The following is a 15,739-nucleotide window of genomic DNA, read 5'->3' on the forward strand; positions in this document are numbered from 1 at the left end:
CGCAAGGAAGGAGACGACCACTGGTGATCGTCTCACCAGTGACAGTGGTTTGGGGCTGGGAGGTCGCAGAAAGGATTCGGGGAGCGCAGGAGGTCAGCAGGGAACAAAGCCACAATTTCTCAGCTCAGGGAGTGAGGATGCAGTAGGGAGGCTGGACCATCAGGGGGCAGCACTGGCCCGGCCACCTGCGGACCCGCGCTTGCACACCCGCCCCCCACCCGCCCCACACACCCAACTCACACGCACACGACCGCGCAGACACACAGAAGCCCGGCACAGCTGTCGGACACAGATAGCCCCCCGTCCAGGTGAGCCTTGCCGCTCCAACCCCACAGATGCCAGCGGGCCCCCAGACACTCAGGTTCCCAGGTGCTTGCTGAACACGCCCAGATAACAATATTCAGCAATAAAAAGGACGGAAATCCTGTTATTTGTGACAACGGGGATGGACTTTGAGGGCATTATGCTCAGTGAGATTAAGTCAGGCAGAGAAAGACAAATCCTGGGCGCTCTCACTTTTAAGAGTGGAATCTGAAAAACAGCCACCAAGCTCCGGGATAAAGAGATGGGATTTGTGGGTTCCAGGAGCAGGGACTGGGGGTGAGGGTGGGGCGCGGGGAGTTGGGAAAAGGAGACCAAAAGGGACAAACTTCCAGCTCCGGGAGAGAGAAGTCCTGGCGATGCACCGCACGGCGTGGTGACTGCTGCGCGCTCTGCTGGAAAAGCTGCTGGGAGAGTAGATCCTAAGAGTTCTCATCCCAAGGAAAAAAAAAGATATTTCTCCTTTTTTCTGTATCTACATGAGGTGATGGATGTTAACTAAACTGGTTGTGGTGGTCATTTCACAGTATGTGTAAGCTAAGTCGTGCTGTGTGCCTTAAATTTATACAGCGCTGTGTGCTCATTATATCTCAATAAAACCGGGGGGGGGGGGGGGAAGCCACCTGGATGTTCCAAATCCCCCCCCAATGTAGGCAGGTTGACACTCAAGATTTGCACTCGAACACACACCCAGAGGCATGGAAATACACACCCTGTGTGCAAAGTTGCAAACACGGTGTCAGAATCACAATGAAAAAAAAAATCATAGACAATGGCACACACACACACACACACACACACACACACACTCAGACACATGCAGACTCACCTCAGGACCCGGTCTAGACTCGCTTTCTGAAGACCCCGACGTCCCCACCACTCACACTGCTGTCTTGGGCTCCCCCTGGGAATGTCTTATCCAGCCAGGCTGAGAGGCTAAAGGGTTGAGGAAGGGTAGGGTGGTGTGGGCTGTACGGAGGGCTTGGCCTCCCCCCAGGCTGGAGCCCCCGGGCTCCCCCCCAGCCGAAAACCCCAGCCCCCCTGCCCTACCCCCAGCCTCCCATCAGCTGATGCATCTGGCAGCCCCTGGCTGCAGTCTCCGCCCCTCTTGCTGGCAGCCCCATCCTGGCAGGGATTCCCAGCCAAAGTCCTGCTTCATCCTCTGCTGGTCGCCCACACTCCCGCATGCGTGGGCCCCCATGGCTAACTCGGCGCTCAACCACTCCTGGCCGGCCCTCTCCAAGCTGTGGCTGAGGCGGTGGGCCTTCAAGAGAGGTAAGGGGGCGGGCAGTAGCCAGCAGGCATGTCCCCCCAGGCAGGGCTCCCTTGACAGCCTGGAGCCTTTTCTTGGCCTGGGGCACAGACTTTAGCTGATCCAGCCCCAAATTCCATCATCCCTAGTTCCCCCGGACGCCATAGGACATCACAGGCTTATGGGGTCCCTCTCACTTCAGAGCAACCTTCCCCCCCACCCGGGGCTCAGCCAGGACCTTGTCTCAGGAGATAATTTTGCGGAAAGAGAATCCACCCCGGAACTCCCCCTCTGGGCAGCCTGGTGCCTTCCTGGGGGTTCCTGGTGCTGTTTGCTCCTGGAAGGCGGCAGGATGGAGGCTCGGGGAGGCAGCAAAAAAGAGGAGGTTTGAGACTCCCAGGGGTTCTGGTAGATGCCTCCCTCAAATACACACTCAACATTGGCTGGTGGCAACCCCTTCCCAGGTCCTGGGGCCTCAGTTTACCTCTGTGGGGGCTGGAGAGGCCCCTGTATTATGTCTCCTAAGGTGTGGGTGAATTGTTTTGGCAAAAGGACTCCTCTCCCTAAATCTCAAGGCGAGTTTACCCTTGAGGGTATAACCAGAGAGTGGCCAGGGTCATAGGGCATAGGGGACAGTGTGATGGGAGCCTCCTGGATGTCCCTGCGCCTCTGTGCCTCCCATCTTTGCACGACCCTCCCCTGCCTCACCCAGAACAGCCCCCTGCCACCTGCATGAGTCAAGCACTTGTTCAGGGTGGGGGTGAGTGCTGGTGAAGTGGGAGGCCAATGAGAGGATTCATTAGCTCATTCTGCCCACAGACTCTGTTTGAGGGCCTAATGTGTACCAGGCACCCTGCGTGGGTCAGGAAGGAGATGGGAGTATCAGAGCCCTGGAGGTTGGGGTTGGGGACAGAGAGGGTGGCCCTGGAGGTTGGGATGCAGGAAAAGAGTCGTCAGAACGATGGAAGCTGCTGCCAGTTGTTGAACCGTCGTGAGGTTGAGAGAGGTTGAGTGACTTGCTCGAGGTCACACAGCAAGCCTGTGCCGGAGGAGCCAGGATTTGCAGACAGTTCTATTCCAAGGCTACCTCTGTGGTGTGTTCCGGCCAGTAAGCAAAGCTGCCAGGGTGGGCAGCTGCAGGGCCTGGGGAGGGTTTTTCAATCCACAAGTGGATGGCCATACCAGAGGACTCGTGCATCACCCATGGCCCAGCAAGACGCCTGTCTGTGACCCAGATCCTCATGAAGTTCCACCCACTCCTGGCCTCTCTGCCCACCCCGTCTTCCGGCCCAGGCAGATTGAGACTGATTCACAGGCTGGCAGGTGGGGGAGTGAGCTCAGGGAACCAGCAGTGACTCTTACACCCTTTTATGGCTGGTGCTGCAGGGGCTGATGGTGGAAGAGGCTGCCTACCTAAATCCAGACTCCTTAGAGAGAACCATGGTGTTGGGGAGCAGAGTCTTTATTTAGCCCTGGGGAGTTAGGGAGGCACGAAGGAAGAGGGAGGTTCTGTGCCCCTTTAAGCTCTGTAACTGGCCATCTGGTCATCTAATGGGACTTTCTGGGAAAATGATGGGGTTGGATTTGGGGAAGCAAACAAAGCTGAGGAAAGGGTGGTTGGGACCTGCCACTGCAGCTTCCCCCACTGAATGCATAATGAGTGCATTCTGTGTCCTAACTTGGTTTCCTTCTTGCCTGGCTTCTCTGACTCTGTTCTATCCCCCCTCCATCTATAGCTCTCTCCCCTCATCCCCTCGGAATGGCATCTCCCGAATGTAATGCCTCACTGGCTCTGGACGCTGCCACACTATCTATCCCAACTATCCATCTATGCATGCATGCATCCATCCTTTCGTCCATCCCCCAGCCAGCTAGCCAACTATCCAACCGTGCATCCATGCGTCCATCCATGCATGCATTCATCTAACCAACCGTCTTGCCATCCATCTAATCATCCATCCATTCAACTATCCATCTATCCATCCATCTACCCATGCATGTATGCACAGATGCATGCATCCATCCATCTAACCATCCATCCACTCATTCACCAGCCAGCCAACCATCCATCCATGCATCCATGTATTTGTGCACATGCATGCATCCATCCATCCACTCATTCATCCATCCATCTAATCATCCATCCATCTACCCATCTAACCATCCATCCATCTAACCACATAACCATCACTTATCTTACCATCTAACCATTCACCCATCTAACTATCCATGCATCCATCCACCAAACAGCCAGCTAGTACCCATTTATTCATGCATCCAGAATCCATCTCCATTTATATAGCCATCTGCCCATTTAACCGTCTATCTGTTCAATCATCTACACATTCATTCATCCAACTATCCATCCATTCATTCATCCAGCAAGCCAGCCCACTAACTATCATCCACCCATCTATCCATCTATCCAACAGTTTATTTACCCATTCATCCAACCATCCACTCATCCATCCATCCAATCATTTATTCACCCACCCACCCATTCATCAGCTAACCACAGGTTAACCTGGTGGTTATAAACCCCCAGCTTTGGAGTTGGAAACACCGGGGTTCACATCCCAACCTCTGCCTCTTACATGACAGACTTAGCACTAGGCAAGGTATATAGGAACTGATCAATACACATAAGATTTTACCACTTGGAGCTTGAGGATGTAAAAGTGGGACAGACACAGTACCTGCCCTCATGGACCTCATGGTCTGGAACAGGGATCAACAAGCTTTTTCTATAAAGGGCCAAAGAGTGAATACTTTCAACTTTTCAGGGATCTCTGATGCAATTGCTGAACTCTGCTGTGATAACATGAAAGCAGTCATAGATAATATATACGCAAATGGGCATGACTTGTGCTAACAAAACTTTGTTTATAAAATCAGGTGATGAGCCAGATTTGACCCATGGAACTCCTGGTCCAGAAAGGAACAAGTAAACCAATCACAGTGAAATTATGGTTGACAATCGTTTGTGTGGGAAAACCCCAACAAGAATTGTGGTTGTGTAGGGAGAGAAATAATGGGGGCTGACATTCAGAGTGGCAGGGGAAAGGAGAAGAGAGGATGGAGTGGTGAAATGTCAGGGAGATCAAATTGACAGGGCTTGGTGTCCTGAGGGGTAGTGAGGAGGTAAGACTGGTCTCCCCATTTCTGGCCAGATCACTGGGGAGATAGTGCAGTCACATTACTACAGGGACACAGGAGGAGGACAGAAAACAAAGAGTTTGGTCCTGACATCTTGAGGTTGGGGTATAGGTGGGAATACTAGGCAGCAATGATCAGTGTCCACTGGAGACTATGACTGGAGCCTGAGGGAAGAGAATCTTCCAGCAAAATCAGAGTTCACTGTTCAACATTAAAGTCAGAGCTCAGTCTATGAGCAGTGTCAGGGTTCAGCTTGTGGCACTAGGATGGGAAGTCATTCTATGACACCAGGATCAGGACTGAGCCTATGAGATTAGGATTGGGGCTCAGTCCATGACACCAGGATGGGGCCTTGTCTATGATATTGGGATTGGAGCTCAGTCTATGACACCAAGATGGGGCTAAGTCTCTGATACTGCGACTGGGGCTCAGTCTATGACACCAAGATGGGGCTCAATCTCTGATATTGAGATTGGGGCTCAGTCTATGATACCTGGTTCAAAGTTCAGTCTATGACTCTGGGGATCAGGGCTTATAGTTGGCGACACAAAGATTGGGGTTCAGCAAGGGACACCAGGATGAGAATTGAGTTCATCATCAAAGCCCAGCCCAGCCAGTTCTTGGGTCAGAAGCTTCCATAGAAAGAGCGAACTCATTCCTGACCTTTCACTTTCAGCCTGTGGGTCCCAGACCCACAGAGTTTGCAGATGCAAGGTACAGGCTGTTGAGGCCTCAGGCCTCCATGGGGCCCCTGCCCAGTGAAGCAGGCTGGTCTTTCCTGAAGCCCCTGGGGTGCTTGGTCAAGGGATGGAACTGACCCCTGGGCCAGCTCCTCCTCCCCTCTCAGGCTCGCATCAGCCTCCCAGACTCACCCCCACATCTGGTTTTTCTCCTTCACAGCCTGCTTGTTTTGTTCGGACATTTCTCTGAGTCATACAGGCTGCCTTGGCTTCAGGGTGGGGAAGGCAGGAGATACAAGACCCAAACGAGGTACAGCAGAGCTGAGTCCGTCGGTCCGCCTGGGAAAGCAAGGATGGTGGGAACAAGGACAACATTCTCGCACACTGTGGCAGGCCCGGACATCAAAGGCTCATCTACCTTGAAGGAAATAGAGCTGGAGCCCAAAGGCACCCGCACAATCAAAATTCTGCAAGGGGTCCCGGCTTTTTTTTTTTTGGCAACAGTTTCACTGAGATAGACTTCACACACTACACAAATCGCCCACTTAAGGTGTACAATTCTATGACTTTGAGTACATCCACAGTGTTATGCACCCATCACCACAATCAATTTTAGAACATTTTCATCTTGGGGATCCCTGGGTGGCTCAATGGTTAGGTGCCGTGTGTCTCATGAATAAATGAATAAAATCTTAAAAAAAAATTTTCATCCCCCCAATAGAAATTCATATCTTCTAGCTATCACTCTACACCCCCCACCCTGTCCCCCCCACAGCCATAGGCAATCACAAATCTGCTTTCCGTGTCTATGGACTCCTCTATTCCAGACATTTTTACAAATGGATAGCGTGTGCTCTTTGTTGACTGACTGCCTTGCTTATGTCTTCAAGATTGATCCCTACCTTGTAGTTGGCATCAGAACTTCATTCCTTTTTTGTTTTAAGGTTTTACTTATTTATTCATAAGAGACACACAGAGAGAGGCAGAGACACAGGCAGAGGGAGAAGCAGGTTCCTGCAGGGAGCGCGATGCGGGACTCGATCCTGGGACTGGGATCATGCTCTGAGCCGAAGGCAGACCCTCAGAACCACCACCCAGGCGCCCCAGAACTTTATTCCTTTCAGTGGCTGGATACTCTTCCCCTATATGTCTACACCACATCTTGTGTATCTCTCCACCCAGGGGTGGATAGCTGGGTTATTTCCACCTTCTATTATAAAAAGTGCTGCTGCGAGTGGTCACGTATTAGCTTTTGGGTGGACACACGTCTTCATTTCCTGAGGGGCTATCCCTAGCTGTGGGGTGGCTGGGTCATGTGATAGCTCTGTGATTTTCTTTTTTAAGGGACAGCCACACAGTTTTCCAGTGTCCTTGTGGTTTTGCCCCCTTGTCACCCATCTATTCACAAAGCGTGTATATTGTTTTCTGTTTGACTTGACTGTTTTCTGATGCTCGTGTTCAGAGGCCCTGGCAATTCTTTTTTTTTTTTTAAGATTTTATTTATTTATTCATGAGACACACAGAGATAGGCAGAGGGAGAAGCAGACTCCTCGCAGGGAGCCCGATATGGGGCTCGATCCCAGGACCCCGGGATCATGCCCTGAGCTGAAGGCAGATTCTTAACTGCTTAGCCACCCGGGTGCCCAAGGCCCTGGCAATTCTGTATTCACAGTTTCATATTCATAGTCTCATATTCTTTCCTAAAAGAAGGCTCCTCCAGATTGTGTGTGTTTCAGGGTCCCGAAACTTGGAGCAGTGTTCGCAGATCCACAGCCAGGAGAACAGGGGATGTGAGTGGGTGCAGACAGCCCCGTTGGAATAGAGGGACATCCTTAGCCTTCCCCTCTGCTAGACCCCTTGGAGAAGGAAAAGGAGGTGTTGCTCATAATTACCCTGGATCAACATTAAGTACGACTGTGCCCAACAAACCAGGACATGGGGTCACCCAGCCAGAGGGGACCCAAGCTACCTACCTAACTCCGCACTTTCCAAAAGCACCGGACATCCACTCCCCCACCCCAACTCAGCCCCACCTGAAGCCATCATTGCTCTTACTTAGAACGACCTGGTCTGATCAGCCCCTCCATGTATCCCTCCACTGGTATCCTCTCTCCTCCACCCCTACCCACCTCCCCAGGCTTCTCCTCCAGGCACGCTCCTGTCACCTCCCTGGTTTCTGCAGAGCCTGGGATGTCTTTGGAAGGGGGATGGAGGAGTGAAGGGAGTCCAGATGTCGAGGCAATGAAATGCACACGAGAGAGGCACCATAGGTTTGGGGTGGACAGAGATTTCTGAAAGGAATACGGTGAGGTCTTCAGGCAGGCAGCTTTAGAGCAGGAGTGGAGGGGAGGGTCTCATGCAGCAAGTCCGGAGGGAGCAAGGACACGGCACAGAAGGAATATCCTGGTGGACATTAGTGGCCAGGCCAAGAGTCTCAATATCCTTCCTGCAGCCAACGAGGAGCCTCCGCAAGGATTTGAATAGGCAGGGGTGACCGCTCTAGCTGCGGTGTAAGGGGCAGGGGGAGGGAAAAAGGGGACCCTCTCCAAGGGGCTCAGTCCAAGACCTGATATTAAGCCAGAACACCCTCCTGACCTAGAGAGCAAAGAAGGTCACCCAGCACCACACATGCTGGGGTCCTTCATCCTCCCCAAAGCTCTGAGAGGCACTGTCACACCCATCTCCCAGGTGAGGAAACAGCCTCGAGGTGCCTTCCCCAGAGAACACGTACAACCCTTAGTGGCAGGTCCAGGCAAAGGACACAGTCCGCTTGACCCTAAAGTTCTTGTTTTCTCCTCTACCCCATGGCACCCAGCAGCCCCTGAAACTCCAAATACAACATGGGGGCCGAGGGAGACTGAAGTCCCCCCATTAGAGACCCTATTAATGTGGGCATTGGGCACTTGCATCTGATCTTAAGGACCCACTGTACTGAATGAGGGCTTTTTAGCCAGAGCAGGAGCGACCAACTGGTATCATCTCAGGAGTCCACTCTGATTAACCTAAAACAGTGGCTGGAAATGGGGCCTTGGGGGTGGGATCTTAAAGGGATAAACGATCAGCAGGAAAGAGCCTCCTGATTGGATACAAATGTCCACCACAGGCTCAGGACAGGGAGGTGACGGCAGGTATGCTGGCTTAAAAATCATCGAGACCATCTTCCTCCAACCACCCCATCTTACAGAGAAAACTGAGCCCCGGGAAAGCAGTAGCAGGTGCAGGACTCAGACTTCCCGCCCCTCAGCCCTGCCCACTTGGCCCTGACACCTTGTCCCTCCTTTCTCCACAGGTTCTGAGCCCAAGCCGTGTGTCCAGCCCTTTGACTCTGGAGCTGCAGCCTCAGCCACCGAGAGCAGCGGCGGACCCTGGAGGCCCGAGCACCCAGACTTCCCCAGCATGGAGGACGAGCAGGCAGGTGTCTGATGGCTGGGACGGGCAGGAGCACATGACCCCAGTGGCAGCAAGTACACTTTGTTTAGCGCGTGCGCTTTACCAGGCACCTTGTGTGCGTTCTCTGAACTCTCCTTAAGACTTGGCAAGGTAGTTATGATCCCATTCGACAGGTGAGGAGACTGGAATCCTTCCTGGAACAAGAGGAGGGAAGGAGGGATAAGAAGAAGGCAGGTGAATGGATGGATGGCAGAAGGAAGAATTGATGGGATGGATACATGGATGGATGGATGGATGGATGGATGGATGGATGGATGGGACAAAGAAAAGAAGGTTAGATGGGGGTGGGGATGTGGATGGGTGGATGAAATGGGAAGAAAAAACTTCCATGGAAGGCTCCGAGCTGGAACATCCCTGCAGAGTGGTCTCAGGTTGGGCTGAGATGGGTGAACCATTATGTCCCCGCATCAACCAGTCGTGGCCTGCGGGCTACCCAGGAAGGGGCCGACAGCCATCTGCTGACAGCCCTCCTAGCGTCTGGGGTGGCAGGTCTTCGCGGAAGGGGGCTCTGGGTGGCATTTTACCCCGCCCCCCACACTAAGGAAGGAGGGTCTGCTCAAGGTTCGTTCAGGGCTTTGGACTGAACCCATAGGCTGCAGGCAGTGGGGAGGTGAAGTGGGGATGGGGGAGCTGCGCGCCTGGGGAGGCAGGGACCTGGGGAACACAAGGCCGGGCTCTACCCCTCCCCCATGAGCCCCTCCACCGGCATCCCTGTCATTGTCATCTACTTGGTCACCTGAGCCAGAGGCCATGGAAAGCGCTGTCCCGGTCCCCACATTCCTCCCCATCACTCGAGCCCTGTGAACTTGACCAACCAGGCCTGCTGATGGGCCCCATCTCCCCCTCCACACCTGCAGCCCCAAGCAACTCTTGCCAGGTGTTGGAAGGCACTGGGACCTCTCAAGCCTGCAGGTTTCTGAATGTCCTGTTCTTTAGTCCCCTGGAATGCCCTTGCCTGCAGCCTCAGCCTAGCCAACTCCTATTTGTTCCACATGGCTTTATTCGCTGTCACCTCCTCCAGGAAGGCCCCCTGGTTTGTTTCTTTCTTCCTTGCTTTCTTTGTCTTTATATTTAGTAGGACTTCTTATTGAAATCCTACTGTCTCCTAACTGGTAAGTTGTAGGTTTTTTCTTTCTCTTTTTCCTTATTTTTATGTTTTAAGTAGACTCCATGCCCAACGTGGTGCTTGAACTCACGACCCTGAGATTAAGAGTTAGGTGGTCTACCGACCGAACCAGCCAGGCAACCCAAGATGTAAATCTGTTTAAAATACACGAAACGTGACCAATGTGTGAAACTTGGCCAGTTCAAGAGACCATTTACATGTCATGTGGACCTAATTTTATGTGGTTGGAAATAGGGGTTTTTTTGGGGGGGGGTTGTTTTGGCTATGGAAGCTGTCTAAAGATTGTCTAGCTTTTCCTAATTGAGTTGTACTTTGTAGGTTTTTTACACCAATGATTACCCTGAGTTTTGCACTTTAAAATAGAGATTTTGTTTAAAGATCTTATTTATTAATTCATGAGAGACACAGAGAAAGAGGCAGAGACATAGGCAGAGGGAGAAGCAGGCTCCCTGCAGGGAACCCAATGCGGGACTCAATCCCAGAACCTGGGGATCATAACCTGCGCTGAAGGCAGATAGATGCTCAACTGCTGAGCCACCCAGGAGACCCCAGAGGAGATTTTCTAGGTAAAGTTCCAATCCAGAATTCCTATCCCAGCAGGCCCAGCTGGACACCCCCCCCCCCCCCCGCAGCTCTTCTTCAGCCTGCTTCCCGGAACATCCTATCATACTTGATTATAATAGCTGGATTAAACCACCACTCTTCTCCAACTAGCTCCAGGAGGGCAGGGGATGGACTGTGTGACTGCATCTGACACAGCCATCAATTTCCTCAGAGGAACAGCCCTAACTCCCAAAATATGAAAACAACAACCACTGTAAGATCTGCTTCTCCTGATCCGGGGCTTGCAAGGTGCACACATCATCTCATGGTACCCACACAGCAAGTAATCCTCCAAGAAGGCGGCACCGCACCCACTTTACAGATGAGAATACTGAGACCTGGAGAGGGTTTGGGACTTGCCCGAAGTCACTCTGAGCTAATAAAAATGATACGAGGGTGCAAACCTTGACTACAGTTTTTCTACCATTTGAGCCAATCAAGAATCATCTGCCCTGTCATTTATTTGCTATTTTGTTTGATACCAATCTCCTTTCTTATCTGATAAGATGGAACTAGAGAAACAGTGTGCTTAAAGTTGCTTTGGCAGGCCATGGCTTACTAATTTACCATGAAATAAATAACCACTCACACTTGTAAAAAACAGTTTATCCGTGTACTACCAAAATCTGCACACACTAAGCCCTTCTGCAGAGTGAGCATTCCTGGGACAGCTCGCCTCTGAGTCTGACCGGGGGAGCCCATCCCCCAAGGCTCCCCAGGATCCACGCAGCAAGAGCCTGGATTTATTGCATCCTCTCTGGGGTGTCAGGGCCGCCATACACTGATTAGTCAGATGCCTGGAAAGGCCCTCATTGGGCCGACTCCCGCCTTTTCTCACTCAGGCAATATTTATGGAGGATAGATTCAGGCTCCCAAGCAAAGGGTGAGGCCTCCCTCGCGCCCCCACCCCATACCTGCTGTTGGGAGCTAGGACAGCCTGTGCCCGCAGCCACCCACCACCCCTGCCACCCCCAGCTCTGGCCAAGTTCCCACTTCTGCCTCCGGTGAGGGAGGCCAGATGCAGGAGAGGGAGAGGGGGCCTGGTCCAGGCCAAGAGGCTGTCCTGACATGTTTATATTTACAGAAGGATAAAAACCAGAGACACAAGAAAACCTTTCGGGCAGTGGCAGAGGAGACGGAGTCATTAGAGGTTGTCCAGGCACCGGGGGTGGGACTGGGGTGATTTGGGGAACGGGGAGACCCGCCAGGAGGCTGCTGCCCAGGTCACAGGAGGGGCAGGCGAGCCTGAGCACGCAGGACCAGAGACATGGGTTCTCCCACAGAGACAGAGGAAGAGGGACCCACGTGTATAAAAGGACAGAGGGAAGAAGCAGAGGCAGAGAAGGAGCAGCCAGGGAGGTGGGAAGGACAAAGATCAACGAGTGCAAAGGAGAGTTTCAAGAAAGGGAGGCCATGAGAACAGTACAGCGTGTGCCCCAGAAGTCAAACCCAGAAACACTGCCCACTCCAGCAATTCCACTTCTGGATATCTACCCCAAAAAAGCTGAAAGCAAGGATGGGGAGCCTGGGTGGCTCAGTTGGTTAAGTGTCTGCCTTTGGCTCAGGTCATGACCCCGGGGTCCTGAGATCGAGCCCTGTGTTGGGCTCCCTGTTCATGTTCTCTCTCTCTCTCTCTCTCTCTCTCTAATAAATAGAGTTGAAAGCAGGGCCTCGAATAGCTATTTGTGTACCCACATTCAAATTCAAAGATTTGGGGGATCCCTGGGTGGCTCAGCGGTTTAGTGCCTGCCTTTGGCCCAGGGCACAATCCTGGAGTCCCGGGATCGAGTCCCACATCGGGCTCCCTGCATGGAGCCTGCTTCTCCCTCCTGTGAATCTGCCTCTCTATCTATGTCTATCATAAATAAATAAATAAATAAATAAATAAATAAATAAATAAATCTTTAAAAAAATAAACAAATTCAAAGATTTAAATGTCAAATAGCACAGTGCTGACAACAGGCTTCACGACAGCCAAAGGAGTCCATCGTGGGATGAATGGGTAAACAACACGTGGTTTAGCTGATTGTCCATACAACGCGCTCCTTGCGGACGAGGGAGTGTTATTCAGCCTTAAAAAGGAATGCAGTTCTTTTTTTTTTTTTTTAATTTTTATTTATTCATGATAGGCACACAGTGAGAGAGAGAGAGGCAGAGACACAGGCAGAGGGAGAAGCAGGCTCCATGCACCGGGAGCCTGACGTGGGATTTGATCCCGGATCTCCAGGATCGCGCCCTGGGCCAAAGGCAGGCGCCAAACCGCTGCGCCACCCAAGGACCCCAAGGAATGCAGTTCTGATCCATGCTAGGATATGGATGAACTTGAAAACATTAATGCTAAGTGAAAGAAGCCAGACACGAAAGGACAAATACTGTAGGAGTCCACTTACACGAGGTCCCTCAAATAGGCAAATTCGTAGACAGGCAGCAGGTTAGAAGTTTCCAGTGTATGCCGCTGAGCTGCACACTCAAAAATGGTCCAAATGGCAAATGTTATGTCGTGTCTATTTTAGCACAGTGACAGAGAAGAAGGGGTAAAAACTATGGAGAGCTCCAAGCCGGTGAGATCAGGAGGGAACAGCCAGATCCTGCATAGCTCCTCCCCTTTCTGGGGACCTTCAACTTTGAATTGGAAGCTTCTCTGAAAATCCCTGATGCCAAGCATTAGCAGGGGCTTCTCTGTTCTCCTTTGCCTGCTGAGGACTGGCCCTCCCTGGCCAAATGGCCCAGGGTTAGGGTTGCAAGATTGAGCAAACAAAATTATAGGATGTCTAGTTAGATTTGAATGTCAAATAGTGCAATGTTTTGGGATGTACTTATGCTACAGAAATATATGTTGTTTACTGAAATTCAAATTTAACTGAGGGCCATGTATTTAATCTGGAAATCGTACCCTAGGGGATTTTTTTTTTTTAAGATTTAATTTCTTTATTAGAGAAAGAGAGAGAGCGTGTGCACCAGGGTTGGGGAGGGATGGAGGGAGAGGGAGAAGACTCTACGCTGAGTGGGGAACCCAACACAAGACTCAATCCCAGGATCCCGAGATCATGACCTGAGCTGAATTCAGAAACTTAACCAATTGAGTCACCCAGGTGCCCCTGGGGGACTTTTTTTTTTTTTTTAAGATTTTATTTATTTTTTCATGACAGACACAGAGAGGGAGGCAGAGACACAGGCAGAGGGAGAAGCAGGCTTCCTGCAGGGACCCAGACGTGGGACTCGATCCCCGGACTCCAGGATCACGCCCTGGGCCCAAGGCAGATGCTCAACCGCTGAGCCACCCAAGGGTCACTGGGGGACTTTTTATTTTTAATCACAGTTATTAACATCATCACCAATCTTTTGATTTATTCATTTAAAAAGTAATCTCTAGGGATCCCTGGGTGGTGCAGCGGTTTGGCGCCTGCCTTTGACCCAGGGTGCGCGATCCTGGAGACCCAGAATCGAATCCCACATCGGGCTCCCCGTGCATATGGAGCCTGCTTCTCCCTCTGCCTGTGTCTCTGCCTCTCTCTCTCTCTCTCTATCATAAATAAATAAATAAATTTTTAAAAAAGTAATCTCTATGCCCAATATGGGACTTGAACTCATGACCTCAAGATCAAGAGTTGCGTGTTCAGGGCACCGGGGGGGGGGTGGGGCTCAATTGCTTAAGCATCCAACTCATGGCTTCAGCTCAGGTCATAATCTCAAGGTTCTGGGATTGAGTCTTGCATCAGGCTCCCTGCATGGAGCTTGCTTTCCCTCTGCCTGTGTCTCTGCCTTTCTCTCTGTGTCTCTCATGAATAAATAATTAAAATCTTTAAAAGCAAGCAAGCAAGCAAGCAAGCAAGCAAGCATGGGGCTTGGATCCAGACAGACCTGTTGGAGTCCCGCTCTGCCATTGGTTGGTGGTGTGATCCAGGGGGAGTCCTCCTTCCTCCTTGAGCCTCAGTCTTCTGATCTGGAAAGTGGGATAACAATGCCCCCTGGTGGGGCTGCTGTGGCATTAGGGATAAGGCGCAATTGGTTCGGGGTGGCAATGTTGGGGCTGCGGCTCCTGGCGCGTGGCGGTCCACATCTGTGCACCTTCCGTGTCTACCAGCACCTGGCACACTACTGCCTCGCGGTGGGTGGTGGCATGAGGCATGTGCTCCCTGGACATCTACCTGTTGGGGAGGGGAAGCTACTGGCTTATGCGCTGAGGTGTCCCAGACTCTGGTAGGAGGGAGCAGGGCCAGGAATAGGGGCCATGAGCCAGGTGAGTGGTACAAGCACAAGGGGCCCGATACTGTCATTATTTCACATTTTGACAATGCACCCATTGTGGATCTCCTTGCTTTACTCTTATATGCGCACCCACATATGATGTTTCTGGATTTCTGGGTGAGAGGGCACCCAGTCTGATTTTGTGCCTGAAGCAAGGTCCTTACTTGCCTCACCCCAGTCCCGGCCAGGGAGGGAGACTTGGGAAGCCAAGAGCCCCATGAGGAGATGCTTCAAGCAGCCCGGGAGCGTGACGGGGAGCCCCGACACTGCCTGAATTCTTGCCATTAGCGTCCAGGGTGACTCCACTCCATGCAGCACTTCTACAAAGTGCACTCAGAGACTTTGAACATTGAACTAGTCGGGGGAGGGGGCAGGGCAGAGGTCATTACGTCCCTTTCCTAAGCCTAGCAGAGGGGAAGTCACCTAGTGAGGTGGAGTCAGGGCTAGAAGCCTGGACTTCCAGCCCCTTCTTTGAGATGAGGCCTTGAGGGACAGGTTAGAGTGCTAAGGGGACAAACCCCCACCTGGCATGAGGAGGGTGCTGAGCCCAGGCTGGACCGGAGGGCGATGGCGGGACTTGGGGCTGGGGCCTCTGCTGCCCTGGGTCAACAGCTTCTTCTCCCCCAACCCTGGCCTGCAGGAGGATGGTATTCCCCAGTTCCGCGACAGCTTGGAGGACCTCAGCCTGGATCTGGGAGCCCTGCAGGGCAGCGAGTATCTCCAGGACCTGGGCCTTGGGGCCTTTGCCGACAGCCAGCCAGAGGGGCCCAGGGACAGTGGCCTCACCAGCGAAGAGGCCGGAGGAGAATCCACGCTCTCCAGCTCAGCAGAGCCGCAGACCCTGCCTCGGAGACGCAGCTGGGAGAGGTCACGGAGCTGCTCTGAGAGCTGGGAAAGGTCAGC

The 15,739-nt window shown here is 52.3% G+C and overlaps 1 protein-coding gene across 2 annotated transcripts in view; it reads left to right on the forward strand.

Moving 5' to 3' along the window:
- Positions 1–15,739, forward strand: part of ARHGEF18 (Rho/Rac guanine nucleotide exchange factor 18) — an 85,934-nt gene that overhangs the window by 2,641 nt on the left and 67,554 nt on the right. Inside the window, exons 1-3 of one of the 2 annotated variants that reach the window (XM_038567394.1) lie at positions 1,449–1,596; positions 8,699–8,820; positions 15,477–15,733. In XM_038567394.1, coding sequence (XP_038423322.1) covers positions 1,521–1,596; positions 8,699–8,820; positions 15,477–15,733 — 455 coding nt within the window. In that variant the 5' untranslated portion in view covers positions 1,449–1,520. Of the gene's footprint in view, positions 1–1,448; positions 1,597–8,698; positions 8,821–15,476; positions 15,734–15,739 lie in introns of those variants that run through there. The other variant, XM_038567395.1, reaches the window with a different exon arrangement.

The sequence above is a fragment of the Canis lupus genome, chromosome 20 (genome assembly GCF_011100685.1).
Source record: "Canis lupus familiaris isolate Mischka breed German Shepherd chromosome 20, alternate assembly UU_Cfam_GSD_1.0, whole genome shotgun sequence".
NCBI lineage: Eukaryota > Metazoa > Chordata > Mammalia > Carnivora > Canidae > Canis > Canis lupus.